This window comes from Eleutherodactylus coqui, chromosome 10 (genome assembly GCF_035609145.1).
Source record: "Eleutherodactylus coqui strain aEleCoq1 chromosome 10, aEleCoq1.hap1, whole genome shotgun sequence".
NCBI lineage: Eukaryota > Metazoa > Chordata > Amphibia > Anura > Eleutherodactylidae > Eleutherodactylus > Eleutherodactylus coqui.
In genome coordinates, this window is record NC_089846.1 from 1,318,266 (window position 1) to 1,332,873 (window position 14,608).

At 49.1% G+C, this 14,608-nt stretch overlaps 1 protein-coding gene across 1 annotated transcript in view; it reads right to left on the reverse strand.

Annotated features, from left to right (window-relative positions):
• The window catches only part of LOC136579658 (chemokine-like protein TAFA-1), a 29,396-nt gene extending 15,538 nt beyond the window's left edge, over positions 1-13,858 (reverse strand). The window contains exons 1-3 of the mRNA XM_066579704.1: positions 13,625-13,858; positions 4,951-5,091; positions 876-1,000 (exon numbers count right to left, since the gene is read on the reverse strand). Of these exons, the coding sequence (XP_066435801.1) occupies positions 876-1,000; positions 4,951-5,091; positions 13,625-13,751 (393 nt within the window). The 5' untranslated portion in view covers positions 13,752-13,858. The remainder of the gene's footprint in view (positions 1-875; positions 1,001-4,950; positions 5,092-13,624) is intronic.
• Between the last annotated feature and the right edge of the window lie 750 nt (positions 13,859-14,608).

The following is a 14,608-nucleotide window of genomic DNA, read 5'->3' on the forward strand; positions in this document are numbered from 1 at the left end:
TCCGTATTACGTCTCGTGTCTTCTCACTATTGATGTCACGGATCCGTGTTGGAATACTATTTGTTCGATTTATATATATTTCTGGCCTGAGGTTTTCTTTCTACGGTATTATGTGTGCAGGAGAGGTTAATTACCAGCTTGGAGGTGCTTAAAAATCAGGTGTTTCTAATTAGTTTGTCTAATCTGTTTAAAGCGTTGTCTGGATAAGGAACACGGAGGTGATCAGGAGTGCGAAAGGCGTTCTCCGTATCCGGATTTTATGGCACTTTTATGGCAGGACACTTTTCTTCTCAAGTCAAACATTTTTCCTACTTCGTTGTGTTGTATTTGCTGAAACCGCCCGGCCTGGGCGGGGGAGTCGGACCGCGGAGGTGGAGCCGCCGCAGCCGTGTGTTGCAGATTCTCTGGACAGGTGAGTTTTTCTATTTCACTTTTTGAAATCAGCTCAGTGCATGAAGAACAGCAACCTGGCAAGCAACTGCTCCTCGGGGGTCCCAGGTAGCAGACCCCCACTAATTTACTATTGATGACCTGTTCTGAGGATCGACTATCATTCGTTTACCACCGGACAACCCCTTTAAGAATCTCCCCTTCTTTCCTATGGCGGTCAGAAGTAATTGCTTTGCTCTTGTGTGTCACGTTTCTCAGACCGCCACGGCAAATCCTAGGAAGAAGCTGCAGCTGCCAGGAAGCCTCACCAGCAGGGGGCTCCACACATGAGCCGCCCGTGTATTAGAGCACATGTTGGCTTGTAGCAACGGAGATTCGGACGCAGATTCCACATTTCTGATGTGCAGATTTGCGAATGGCTAAATTCCGATTTTGGTGAATTCCTGCAGCGTAGAAGCCCCCTTATAGTAGCAGGTTGCTCTAACCTTGGTGGTCTTTATGCGGCCGCCCTGGAAACAGATCCAGCCCGAGTTGTCAGGAAGGGTCTGACATTCCTCCTCCTGCAGGCAGGGCTCCATGTCGCACCACCACTTCCCCATCACGATGGACGCTGCGGATACGATCACAAGGTTAGTAAGCGGCTGGAGGATCGGGTCGGGGTGTGAGCGCTGTGATCCCGGCCCTTGTTGTGGCCAATAGGAGGCTGCGGTGGTCAGCGGGCTCTCAGCATTAGAGCAGTGATGCCCCTCTGATTGGCCACAACAAAGGCCGGGAACGCCGCGGGGCTGCAGCGCTGGATGGCTGAGGGTGAGGACAGGTAAGTAGCGCTGGGTTTTATTGTTTTAACCCCTTCATTCCCGCTGTGCCCTTTTTCATCTTCTTTTCCTCCACACTTTCATAAAATCACAACTTTTTTATTTTTGCGGTGACGTATTTACACGAGGACTTGGGGTTTGGAGGACGAGATGTATTTAATGGCCCCTCTGATGTACTGGGAAACTTTTAAAAAATTGTAAGTGGGAAAAAAATTAAACCGTGTAACTTTTGGCGCTGGCGGGCGTCACAACAGTCTTCATGCAGTAAAAATAAGGCACTCTCTTTATTCTGTGCGCTTCCGGCGTCCCGCGTTCACGGAGGTCGTAGGCCGTGTGACTTAAAAAACAGTCAAAAACCTTTGAATTAATAATAATTTGCTGTCTGTCGCCTTCTTTTGACCCCTGTAATTTTGGCGCGGTGACCGGCAGCTTTTATTAATACCATTTTGGGATAATACGACTTTTGGATCGCTTCTTTTTCCATTTTTTCTTGGATAAGGGGGAGCGAAAAAGCACAATTCTGGCGTTGCGTATATTAGTTTCTGACGGTTTTCACCATGCGGGATTAATGAAGCGATGTTTTAATAATCTGAACGTTTGCGGACGCAGCAATACCATTTTTTTTCATGTTTTCTAATGAGATGACTGGGAAGATGGGGATTTTTTCCCTACTTTTTTCTAGCCCCACAGGGGACTTGAACTTGCAACCGTTTGATCGCTCATACAGTACAATGTACTACCATAGTATTGCACTATACCATTGTTCCTGATCAGCCGTGACAGTACTGGGCGCCACAGGCTGCCATGACAACTCAGCGGCATCCCAGGGGGGGCCATTCTGGACTGTTGAATGCCGATTGGTGCGTTTAAATTGTCTGAATTGACAGCGGCATTTAAAAGGTTAACAGCCGCAATCAGTGTGAATGCTAACAGCGGCTGCCCCCCACAGTGTACACAGCAGGCTGCATACAGACACCTGGCGGGGGCCGTAGATGTGCGGGCCAGGACGGGGTTAACAGCCCCTCCAACGAGCAGCGGCCGCCGCGCCTTCTCTCCTCTCCGTGGCGCCGCTCTGTTCCTCTTCACACTTCTGCTAACATTTCCATTTTTACGTTTTGTTGTAGGAACTGAGAAAAGAAATCCGGTTTCCCGGAAGCGTTGCGTGACGTCGCCAAGAGCTCCCGATGAAACCCACTGACTAGAATGAATTTCTGTCATGGCGTCCACAATATTGCCAGAAGGAAATAGCGCTGTGTTTTCAGGCATTTACGATGGACCTCCAAACGGTGGCGCAGACAAACCGCAGGGCCTGAGCGGAGGGGCACGTTGTAGGGATTCAAGAAGTACAAAAACGTACCAGAGAGCGGACCCCGCCCAGGCCACGCCCCTTGGGCGCTGCGGTAGGCCTGACGCAAGGTATCAGTTCTTTTAAACCTGCCTCCCAACTTCAAGGCGGGCGCAGACTTTATGTTGAGGCAAACCAAAGTCCAGTTAAAGCCCACTAAGGCGTCTGCACCTGCAGACAGACCCAGCGGACGGACCCCGCGGAGAGAACTCGTGGACGGACCCTGCAAACAGAACCCGAGGAAGGACCCCGCGGACAGACCCAGCAAGCAGAACCCACGAAAGGACTTCGTGGAAGGACCCCGTGGACAGAACTCGTAGATAGATCCCGCAAACAGAACCCGAGGAAGGACCCCGCGGACAGACCCAGCAGACGGACCCCGCGGACAAAACTCGTGGACGGACCCCGCAAACAGAACCCGAGGAAGGACCCCGCGGATAGACCCAGCAGATAGACCCTGCGGACAAAACTCGTGGACGGACCCCACAAACAGAACCCACGAAAGGACTTCGTGGAAGGACCCTGCGGACAGAACTCGTGGACTAACCCCGCAAACAGAACCCGAGGAAGGACCCCGCGGACAGACCCAGCAAGCAGAACCCACGAAAGGACTTCGTGGAAGGACCCCACAGACAGACCCAGCAGACGGACGCCGCAAACAGAACCCAAGGAAGGACCCCGCGGACAGACCCAGCAGGCAGACTCCATGGAAGGACCCCGCAAACAGAACCCACGAAGGGACTCCGTTAAAAGGACCCCGCAAACAGAACCCAAGCAAGGACCCCGCGGACAGACCCAGCAGGCAGACTCCATGGAAGGACCCTGCAAACAGAACCCACGGAAGGACCCCGCGGACGGACCCTGTGGACGGAGCCCACGGACGGACCCTGTGGATAGACCCTGCGGACCGTGCATGGCCGCCTTACAGCAACTCCAGCTGTTCGCATATTTTCCCACTGACCAGTTCCTGCCATTTGATGGACAAGACATCCGACCTGCATGTCAGCGCATCGTTGTGTATCGTGTATGTCTGATGTCCCAGGTGAGTTCTGCCCGGGTCTCGTCGGCCAACACGCACTGACCCTTAACCCCATAGTGACCGGCCTATGTGGTTTTACATCCTGCCGCTGCAGGACATGTATGAAGGGAGATCATTCGGCGATCCCTCTCCATACATCGCGGCTGTCGGCTGTCTTTGTTTTACAGCCAACACCCAGGCGCAAGAGCTCCGATAAGCTGCACTGCTCATCGGAGCTATTAACCCTTTAAATACCCCAAACAATGTGCAGGGATCCCATACGGCCTCTCGGGATGAGATTGCAGGAAGCCGTGCGGGTGTCAGATTGCGGTATGATGTAAGGCTATAGCATTACATCATACTCCAGGAGCGATCAGAGCATCGCTGGTTGTGGTTCCCTGGGGAGCGGGGGCTAAAAAAAAGTAAAAATCAGATCAATGAAAAATATAATAACAGAGTCTAAATAATAAAACAAAAATCCATATTTGGTATCGCTGCGTCCGTAAAAGTCCGATCAATCAAAGTGACGCATTATTTACCACACGGTGAACGCCGTCCGAAAAAATAACACCAGAAATGCGCTGTTTTGGTCACCATGTCTCCAAGAAGAAATGCAATAAAAAGCGATCAAAAGGTCCTGTGTATTCCAAAAGGGTGCGAACGGAAACTACAGGACGTCCCGCAAAACATGAGCCGCGCACAAGTACGTCAACGGAAAAATAAAGGTTATTGCGCGCAGAAGATGGCGGCAGGAAATAACTGAAAAAATTAAATGTCTTTGAAAAAAAATACAAGCAGTACAGCAAAAAAAACGACTTAAGTTCGGTATCGCAGTAATCATAGCGACTGTAGAATAAAGTTATCGGGTCATTTTTGTTGCAGTTTGTGCGCCGTAGAAACAAGACGCAACGAAAGATGGCGGAATGTCAATTTTTTTTTCCTTTCCCTGCACTTGGAATTTTTTTACGTTTTTTCAGTACATTGTGTGGTACATTAAATAGAACCATTAAAAAATACAACTCGTCCCGCAAAACACAACAAGCCCTCATACGGCGACGGAGGAATAAAGGAGTTACTTTTTTTTGTAAAAGGGGGGGGAGGAAAAAACAAACACGGAAAAATAAAAACAAGCCTGGTTACTAAGGGGTTAAAGGAGCTGCCCCGCTTCTAACTGTTTTGCTGCAGGAAGCAGACATCGCCGTACATGGCGCAGTGGCCCAGGTAGTACTGCAGTCCCATCTACTTCAATAGGACTCAGCCTGCAGTACTAACCCAGGCCACTGAGCCATGTACAGTGCTGCCTGCTTCCTGCAGCAAAAGCATTAGAAGTGGGACAACGCCTTCAGTGCATCCCTACGTCCTGCTGTATCTAGCAGACTTACCATCCACACAAGAAGGTTTGTCCCGGGTCGTCCCGGCCACTTTTCCCGGCAGGCAGGAGCACTGCACTGTCTGAGAGCGCTCCTCAATACGATTCCTGTTACAGCAGCGATGAGCAGAGACCACCCGACACGTTCCCCCAGCTGCATTAAGAAAGACAAAGGTTATGCTATATGAAGATCCAAGACAATACAACACCCTCCGGGGGGCGCCGGACAATAACTGCTTCACGTCTAATTGGGCAGTAGCAAGCTCTGCCCATGGACTAGAGGGCGCTGTTTCTGAAAACCCGGAGTGGATCGTTTTGTCTAGTCCCTGTCTTGCAGTTTCTTTGCCCTCCTGGATCCGCTCCGGACGACCTGTTAGATTGGGAGCCGATGACTGCAGAACCCCCAGCAGCGGCTCACAGCCCTAAACTGATGGCTTCTTCCCTAGTGGTGAGGGTGATGAGGGAACAGTCAGCATCTTGTATTTGCTGAGACTTATGTTTTAGGTGCATTATCGATATATTACAATATAACATAAGGGGGCAACTGAGCCCATCCAGTGCCCCCTCTAGTGGTCACGGAGCGGCTGCTGAGTCTCCCAGAACATCCATTCATTACACAGGAGGCCAAGTGATTTCAATAACCATGTAAATCTACATTTTCCCTGTGGGGGCGCTGCTGGGAACTTGAACGCCTGCTGTCAGTTTCCCCCACAGATTACGGCTGGGGGTCTCAGCAGCGACGCGCTGTGACCAGTCTCACTTCCTACCCTATATTCACAATATGGAGTAATAATTTAAAGGGGCAGTTCAAATCCAATCAAATACGAGGAGGCATCTTTAGGGTAACTAATGCTCAAAATTGGGATTAAAACATTGAAGTTCTAGGGATGAAGGGGGTCCTGTGAAAGAAGAGGACAAGATACACTGACTGACCCCTTTATCAGCTCCCATCTAGTAGTGTTGGACTCGCTGTCCTGTCCTGCCTCACCTGTCTAGGTGCCTGCCTTGGGCATAGATGGTGCCATATATCAGAGAAACCCTGTTTCTCCCCCTCTTCTAAGCCTAGAGCTTAGTTCTGATGTTAGCTGGCTGCTCATTGGCTAATTGTCAAGCTGACATTGATGAGAGCAGAGTCCAGGGCAGGAAGAATTCACTTAGAGTCCCAATGCAGAGTGGGAGAAAAAGAGATAAAAGGGGGAGGTGAGTTAGTGAGCAGCAGTTGAAGGAGAGAGGTCATGTCGGAGGAGGAGGAGGTGTCTGTACAGGAGAGAAAGCAGTAGCTTCACAGTCTTCCTGAGGTCGAGCGAGGTCTCATTCCGTTCCCTTGGTGATCCACAGCAGAGAGGAGGAGAACCTTTCTGAGTTCGGTCTTCCACTAAAACAGTGAGTCTAAAGCGACCCTGTGAACTCAAAGCCAGGACTAGTCTAGCGACCACCTTACACTCTACGTCACCTACACTTCGTTAAATCTTAATCATCCCTTCAGTTAGATAAACAAGTGAGGAATTGTCTTAAGTTCGCTTCAGTGAAAGGAAAGGAGAGAGCGGGGAAGTCAATTGCCATTTAAATCAATATTGCTGTTATCTTCATCATGTTCAATTCACTGCATACTGCTGTACCTACTTGTACCGTCACCAAGTGCTGCATCTGGAAGTTATGTATATCCAACTGTTACAAATATCAGCTTAGTAAATCTGTGTGCTCCCAAATTACTATAAAACAAGCTACCGGACTCGTCTCAAATATTTCATCGGCATTCCATCCCGAGGGTCCAGGTTGGAGTACTGGCGTCACCCGTGACAAAACAGGCCTTCCTGTTAAGCCTGTGTGACCGCTGAGCAGGGCATTGTTATCGCCACTGTTGGGAGAGGTTACAGATCCACCCGTGACAGCTGTTCTACAAACCTCGTGATCTCCCCCACTTTGGCGCACTCAGCTCGGCCGTTGCATTCCTGCCGCTTTGGCATCCTATGAACAGGATAGTTCCTTCTGTGCCGTATACCCATGGTTGCAGTAACGCAAATTCCAATAGCAACCACCAACATCTACAAACGGAAAAATCTTGATTTAAAAATGTCAGTTGATGGAAGCAACTCCGCTAGCAACCCGCCAGTTGTAGCAAATCCTCCAGTTGTTGCCTCAGTCGTTGTCGCGCCAGTCATTACTGCTGCACCAGTCATTGTAGCACCCACTAATGCAGCTCCCATAATTGCCTCCAGTTGCGTGCTACTAGCCATTCCGTACTGTCTAGGAGCGTCATGCTCACCCAAATACAGTGGCAAGTGACAGACTCTATGAGAATTTAGAGGAAAGATGGGAGCTGTGTTCCGCTTATATCCATTGGCAGCGGAACAAAAGATAGAAACTCTCATGGGCCAGTTAGAAGGTGCCATGCCAGAGAAGTAAAAACATGGCCGCAGAAACACAAGAAGACCGTAGAGGACATTTTTGATAGGCTACAAACTATCTCTGATATGCATACTATTCTGAGATTAAAAAGCGTTTCTTTAATAAGAGACAGAAGTGTGGGGAAACGTTAATATAGCATGCGTTATCCCTGCAGGAGGACATGAAGGCCAGAAGAAGGCCTAAGGAGGCCGCTGGTGCTGATCAAGTACTAACGAGCAATTTATTAAGGGCTCGTTAAATGAGACTCTCAGGAGCCAACTGAAGATCTTGTCGCTTCAACACCCCAACAATACATTTCTTGAATTCAAGGAGTTGGCCATTACTACTCTGGGTATGGAGTCCCCGACCGTTGAAAGGGAGGAGTCTAAGACTGGGATGAACCTCCTAAGTGACGAAAACTTGTCCAGCCCCAAAAATGTGATGTCTATAGACAGGCTGAGCAATCCAGCGACGATATGTCTGCCCTGCTGCTAGAAATGACGGAACTGACTCGCAGTGTTGCCGCACTGTGCAGAAACGTTAGTGAGCTTGAAAGCCCACGTTCAGTGCCTCAGCCGTTACTGCCCGAGCGCCGGTTACCACCAGGGCCAGTCGGAGGTTATCCACGCCCCTCACAGCCATTTTGTGAACATTGCCGCCAATAAGGACATGAAGTAAACTCATACTTCCGTTTAAATGGGTGACCCCAGGGAAAAAGGACCATACCCCGGGAGGACAAACACTAGGTCCACACCGAGTAACAGCCTACCCACACCTATAGTTGGGTACTGGAAGCCGACCGTTACAGCTGGGAAAGCTGAGCTACGCCACCAAGGGATTCTGGTTGTAGACGTGCCAGAGAAAAACGCACCAATTATCACGCTGGGTATTAACATCCTCAAGAACTGCTATGCGGAAATGTTAGAGGCGCTGCAGAGTCATGTACCGTATTTTTCGCTTTATAAGACGCACTTTTTCCGCCTCCAAAGCGGGGGGGGGGGGGAGTTCCTGCGTCTTATAAAGCGAATGTGGCGAAAATTCATTCCGATCACCATTTTTAGCGCGATCGCGAATTTAACGCGCGGACGCGATGTATTTAGCGCGATTGCGAGTTAAATTCGCGATCGCACGAACAAATGTGCGATCAGTTAGAAGATTTCTCTCCTCCTGTCAAAAAAAAAAAATCATTACTCACCTCCCCCGGCGTTCTGCGGCGCTGCTGCAGGCTGTCGCTCCCTCCTGGTCCCCGGCAGAGCATTGCTTTCTGGACGCAGGGCTTGAAATCCCCGCCTCCAGAAAGCTAATACTGTGATTGACTAACACACGCCGTCAGCCAATCACAGCCATTCAATGACATCATTGAATGGCTGTGATTGGCTAACACACGTGCGCCTTCAGCCAATCACAGTATTAGCTTTCTGGAGGCGGGGATGTGCGATCCGTCTACATAGTCATGTATATGAGGCCATAGTGGAGCCTATACCTATAGACGTCACCCATTCTTGATGGCTGCCCGGAGTCTGGCCACTGTAACAGACGGGAAGGTGCTGATCCGTCTCATTAATATTGGGAATGTCCCCATGCAATTTAAGAAGTACACTGTTGTGGCACAGGTTTCCCTTGCTCCTGATGACATCCTCGAGAACGGGACTCACAGTGTTCTACAGGGGGCGCAGTCCATACAGTCAGGTTCCACTAAGACTCCCTCATCGCTCTCTGACCTGCATATCGGAGATGCTCAGATCTCTCCAGGCCAAATAAAAGGAATAAAAGATGTAGTCATTGAGAAAAAGGCTTTCAGCCAACATAGTCTTGACTTTGGGCAGGTCAAAGACCTCTGCCATTCTATTCCTACACACCGATCAAGAAGAGGTACAGGCCTATCCCACCTTCCTCCTACCAGCAGGTCAAAAATGTTATCAAGGAAATGAAGGATGACCACATCATTAGGGAAAGTCATAGTCCCTGGGTGGATCCCATTGTCCTAGTGAAAAACAAAAATGGAGGCATCCACTTTTGTGTAGATTACAGAAAGCTCAATATTGTCACCCATAAGGACGCTTATCCTCTGCCCGCACTGGGTACTGCAACTTATTTCTCTACCCTGGATCCGACCAGTGGGTATTGGCAGGTGACCATGAGTGAGGCAGACCATGAGAAAACTGCTTTCACCACACCTTTGGGGTTGTTTAAGTTTAACTGCATGCCCCTTGGCCTCTGCAACGCTCTAGGTACATTTCAATGCCTTATGGAAAGATATCTAGGACATAGGAACTTTTAGTCAGAATTGCTGTATTTAAATGATGTCATCAGCTACTCAAAAAACTACAAGGAGGATATCCAGCATCTCAGGGAGGTATTTCACATCCTCATTAACCACGGGCTCAAAATCAAGCTTTCTAAATGCTTATCCGAATTATGTACAGATGCCAGTTTGTAGACACCGTACGCAGTCAAGTGCAGGAAGGCAAGGAAAGAATAGCTGCATATGCCAGCCACTCGCTAAAAGGATCTTAAAGAAACAACCAGAATTACAGTTCCTTTAAATTAGAACTACTCGCATTAGTCTGGGCAGTCACCGAGAAATTCAAAGACTATCTAGCTGCCACAACTTTTACTGCCTACACCGATAACAATCCAGTTGCCCACCTAAATTCAGCCCAACCAGGGGTGTTAGAACAGAGATGGCTTTCCCATTTAGCAAACTTCACTTTCCAAATCAAATATCATACAGGAAAAAGTACAGAAAACGCTGACGCTCTCCAGACTACCCACGGCAACAGACTATTCCCCTGGAGACGACACATGGGAGGACACTGAGATACCAGATTTCACAATATGCCAAGTCCAGCAGAGCTGCTAAGCTGTGTCATCTACCCCAAACTCTTCATCTGAAAATACAGATTCTCTCAAAAAGTGCTTCCTGCTACAACAAGGAACCGCCCCTAAAGGCATCTTACGCAAATCTATGGACCCTGTGTGGTAACGGTTGTGGAGGAAGCGATTATTGTTAAAGAAGAACCTCATCTACAGAGGCTCCATTGACCCCACCTCTGGAAACCGTCTCCATTAAACAGTAATCCCACGAAGAGATGCAAGCCAAGTGCTTCTCGCATATCATGACCAATCTAGCCATTTCAGCGTACACAAAACAAAAGCTGTAATCTGCCAACGCGTCTATTAGATCGGCATGACAAATGACATTGAAAAGTGGTGCCAGGAATGCAACAAAAGAGCCCAGAATGACCAAAAAGCCGCAATACACCCCATCGTCAGTACCAAACCAGTGGAAATCCTTGACATCGATCATCTCAAAATTAAAGCAAGCAAGTCTGGGTATAGCTATGTTCTCACACTAATTGACCATTTTACACAAAATTCACTGTTGTCATCCCAGTAAAGGACTTGACTGCCGGGAACTACAGCCGCCATTGTATGGAAACATTTCATCCTCAATTATAGATGTCCTGACCAGATTCTATCAGATCGCGGAGCGGCCTTTGAATCCCAATTATTCCAAGAATTGTGTGACATAAGTGTAAAAAGCTCCAAACCACCACTTTCCACCTCCAAGAGAATGGACTTTTCGAGAAAGCAAACCAAACAATCCTTGAACTATTAAAGGGGTTGTCCCACGCCGAAACGTTTTTTTTTGTTTTTTTTTACATAGGCCCCCCGGGATGTGTTGAAATTAAAAAAAAAAATTTTACTTACCCGAATCCCCTCTCTGCAACTTCTTCCTTCTTTTCCTCCAAGATGGCCGCCGGGATCTTCACCCACGATGCACCGCGGGTCTTCTCCCATGGTGCACCGTGGGCTCTGTGCGGTCCATTGCCGATTCCAGCCTCCTGATTGGCTGGAATCGGCACACGTGATGGGGCGGAGCTACGCGATGACGCGTAGAAGGGGGCGGAGCCAGAATGCCGCTCGTGCCCGGACCGACCAGAAGGGAGAAGACCCTTCTGCGCAAGCGCGTCTAATCAGGCGATTAGACGCTGAAATTAGACGGCACCATGGAGACGGCGACGCCAGCGCAGGGAAGGTGAGTATATAAATTCTGTATGGCTCATATTTAATGCACGATGTATATTACAAAGTGCATTAATATGGCCATACGTAAGTGTTTAACTTAACTTGTCATCGCGGGACAACCCCTTTAAGAACTATCCCGCACAAAGAGCTTATTCGCCTACTCTCTTACCTGAATTAATCTACACCTTCAGCAATACCCCACACTGTTCCACAGGATATAATCTATATCAATTAATGTTTGCCCATCAAGGAAAACTACTTGCAGATCTCAAACTAGGAGTGCAAGTATTAGATGACAACAACCCACTGCCCAAAACTGATTGGATACAAGGCCATCAAAGGAGACTAAAAGAAGCCCAAGAAATCATCAACACCTGCCTAATAGAAGTCAGAGAGAAACAAGCACGTGACTTTGACAGAAAAGCCTATGCATCTGAGGTTGGAGTACTGGCGTCACCCGTGACAAGACAGGCCTTCCTGTAAAGTGTACCATGGTACGTTGTGCGACAGCTGAGCAGGACATTGTTATAACCACCCATGACAACCGTTCTACAAACCCTGTGATCTCCCCCACTTTGGCGCGCTCAGATCGGCCGTTGCAGTGTAGATTCCACTCGGTGATGAAACCGTTCTGCAAGAATACTGGCCCTTGCGGACAGGAAGCTTCTTGTAGTCCCTGCAGATTAGATGGCGGAGCTGACATGTTCTGATCGGCTGACAGGAAGGGGTCAGCGATTCATGCTGCTTGTGCCAAATTCTGACTTCCCATCAGCAACAAAAATCTAGATCCATCTGACCAGGAGATGTTTCTCCGCTGCTCAGTGATACAAGTTTTGCGCTCTTTTGCCCGCTGGAGTCTTTCTGTTCCTCTTAGACACAATGGCGCTGGAACTGGTCGCCTCAGCCTGCTGTTATGCCATCCGTGTGGAGGAACGGCGAGTTGTGTGTTCGGACACGTTAGTTGGAGCTCCAGTGTTATATTCAGCTGACTGTGCAGCCTGTTGGATTCACACTGAAACTGATCAACGAAAACTTGTCACATGATTTTATTATGTACTCTAGGGTCATGGGGAGAAAAACCATAAAGGGAAGTACCAATCGTGAGAGGGCGGGGGCTCGAATAATGGGGGGGAGGCTCTAGTAAGGGGGGCCAGGGGCTCTAATAAAGGGGTGCGGCTTTAATAAAGGGGCAGAGGCTCCAGTAAGGTGGCCCCGGGGCTCTAATACAGGGACAGGGGATCTAATAAAAGGGTGGGGCTCTAAGAAAGGGATAGAGCTGTAATAAAGGGGCGGTGGCTCTAATATAGGGATCAGAGGCTCTAGTAAGGAGGGCCGTTAGCTCTAATAAAAAGGTGGGGCTCTAATAAAGGGGCAGGGGCTCTAGTAAGGGGGCCCTAATATAGGAGGCGGAGGTTCTAATAAATTGTCGAGGGCACTAATAAAAGGGGCAGAGGCTCTAGTAAGGGGGCGCTTTAATGAAGGGGTGGGGCTCTAATAAAGGGGAAGAGCTCTAATAAAGGGGCGGGTCTCTAAAAAAGGGGCAGAGGCTCTGGTAAGGGATCGGGGGCTCTAACAAAGGGACAGCGGCTCTAATAAAGGGGTGGCGCTCTAACAAAGGGGCAGGGGCTCTACTAAGAGGGGCTGGAGGTTCTAATAAGGGGGGCCAAGTGCTCTAATAAAGGGGCTGGGGTCTTTAGTAAAGGGACCAGTCAGTGATCAGTGTACATAGAATATAAAGAACAGCATTCTGACCCTTGAAGAGACAGCATGTGAGGTTTTCCTTCAAGGAGTAGACCCCCGTTATTGGGCAACTTGGTTAGTAGTCCATTCAGTGCTATATAGTAAAATATGAGGTCCCCCCAAGTGCGCACACCTTTCCTCGCTCCACCCCGTATTTCCTTTCGGTTCCCTCTGCAATCCCTTGCACTTGTTTCTCTCATCTTGCTCCATCTGTCTCCCCCACATCCCTTGTTGTCTCTTCTAGCAGATGGCATCTGCACACCCGCTCCTGATTTCTTAAGAGTCTGTGCCAGGATCTGGGAACATATCTGGCAGGAATAACAGTAATGCTTTTTTCTCTCTGGCAGCGGTCAGGGCAGGACGGCAGGCGATGGGCGGCTGTGGGAATCCGTGTGCTGGAGAAGTGCTGTGAAGTAGGGCAGGCGGGACGTAAAGTGTTTAGATGAAGGATGAGAATTTGGCTTTAAAGGTAATGCAGAAAAAATCAAGGAGGTTGGAAGATGGCTGGCGGAATATCAACAACTTACAGATGACGGGCAGTTGGTTGCTGTCTGTGAAGTACTGGTAGTGCGGAGGCCACAGTGGAGACAGATCGGCCATCTGAACGTTGTGCTTGGCGTAGGAGGCTGTGACTACTAACCAAAGACCGGACATGGAGAGGAGGACAGCGAAGCTGAGGAAGAGAACAGAGAGTGACAGCAGACAGAAGAGGAAGGAGATCAGAGAAAACTGGATACAGTGAATTGAAGAGGAAGGAGATCAGAGAGGACAGGTTACAGCGGACAGAAGTGGAAGGAGATCAGAGAAAACTGGATACAGTGGATAGAAGAGGAAGGAGATCAGAGAGGACAGGTTACAGCGGACAGAAGAGGAAGGAGATCAGGGAGGACAGGTTACAGCGGACAGAAGAGGAAGGAGATCAGAGAGGACAGGTTACAGCGGACAGAAGAGGAAGGAGATCAGAGAGGACAGGTTACTGCGGACATAAGAGGAAGGAGATAAGAGAAAACTGGATACAGTGGATAGAAGAGGAAGAAGATCAGAGAGAACAGGCTACAGCGGACAGAAGAGGAAACAGATTAGAGGACTAGTTACAGGGGACAGAGGAGGAAGGAGATCAGAGAGGACAGGTTACAGGGGACAGAAGAGGAAGGAGAGCAGAGAAAACTGGATACAGTGGATAGAAGAGGAAGGAGATCAGAGAGGACAGGTTACAGCAGACAGAAGAGGAGGGAGATCAGGGAGGACAGGATACAGCGGACAGAAGAGGAAGGAGATCAGAGAGGAAAGGTTACAGTGGACAGAAGAGGAAGGAGATCAGAGAGGACAGCTTACAGTGGACAGAAGAGGAAGGAGATCAGGGAGGACAGGTTACAGTGGACAGAAGAGGAGGGGTATAAGAGTGACCAGGCTACAGCGGACAGAAGAGAAAACAGATTAGAGAGGATTGGTTACAGGGGACAGATGAGGAAGGAGATCAGGGAGGGCAGCTTACAGTGGACAGAAGAGGA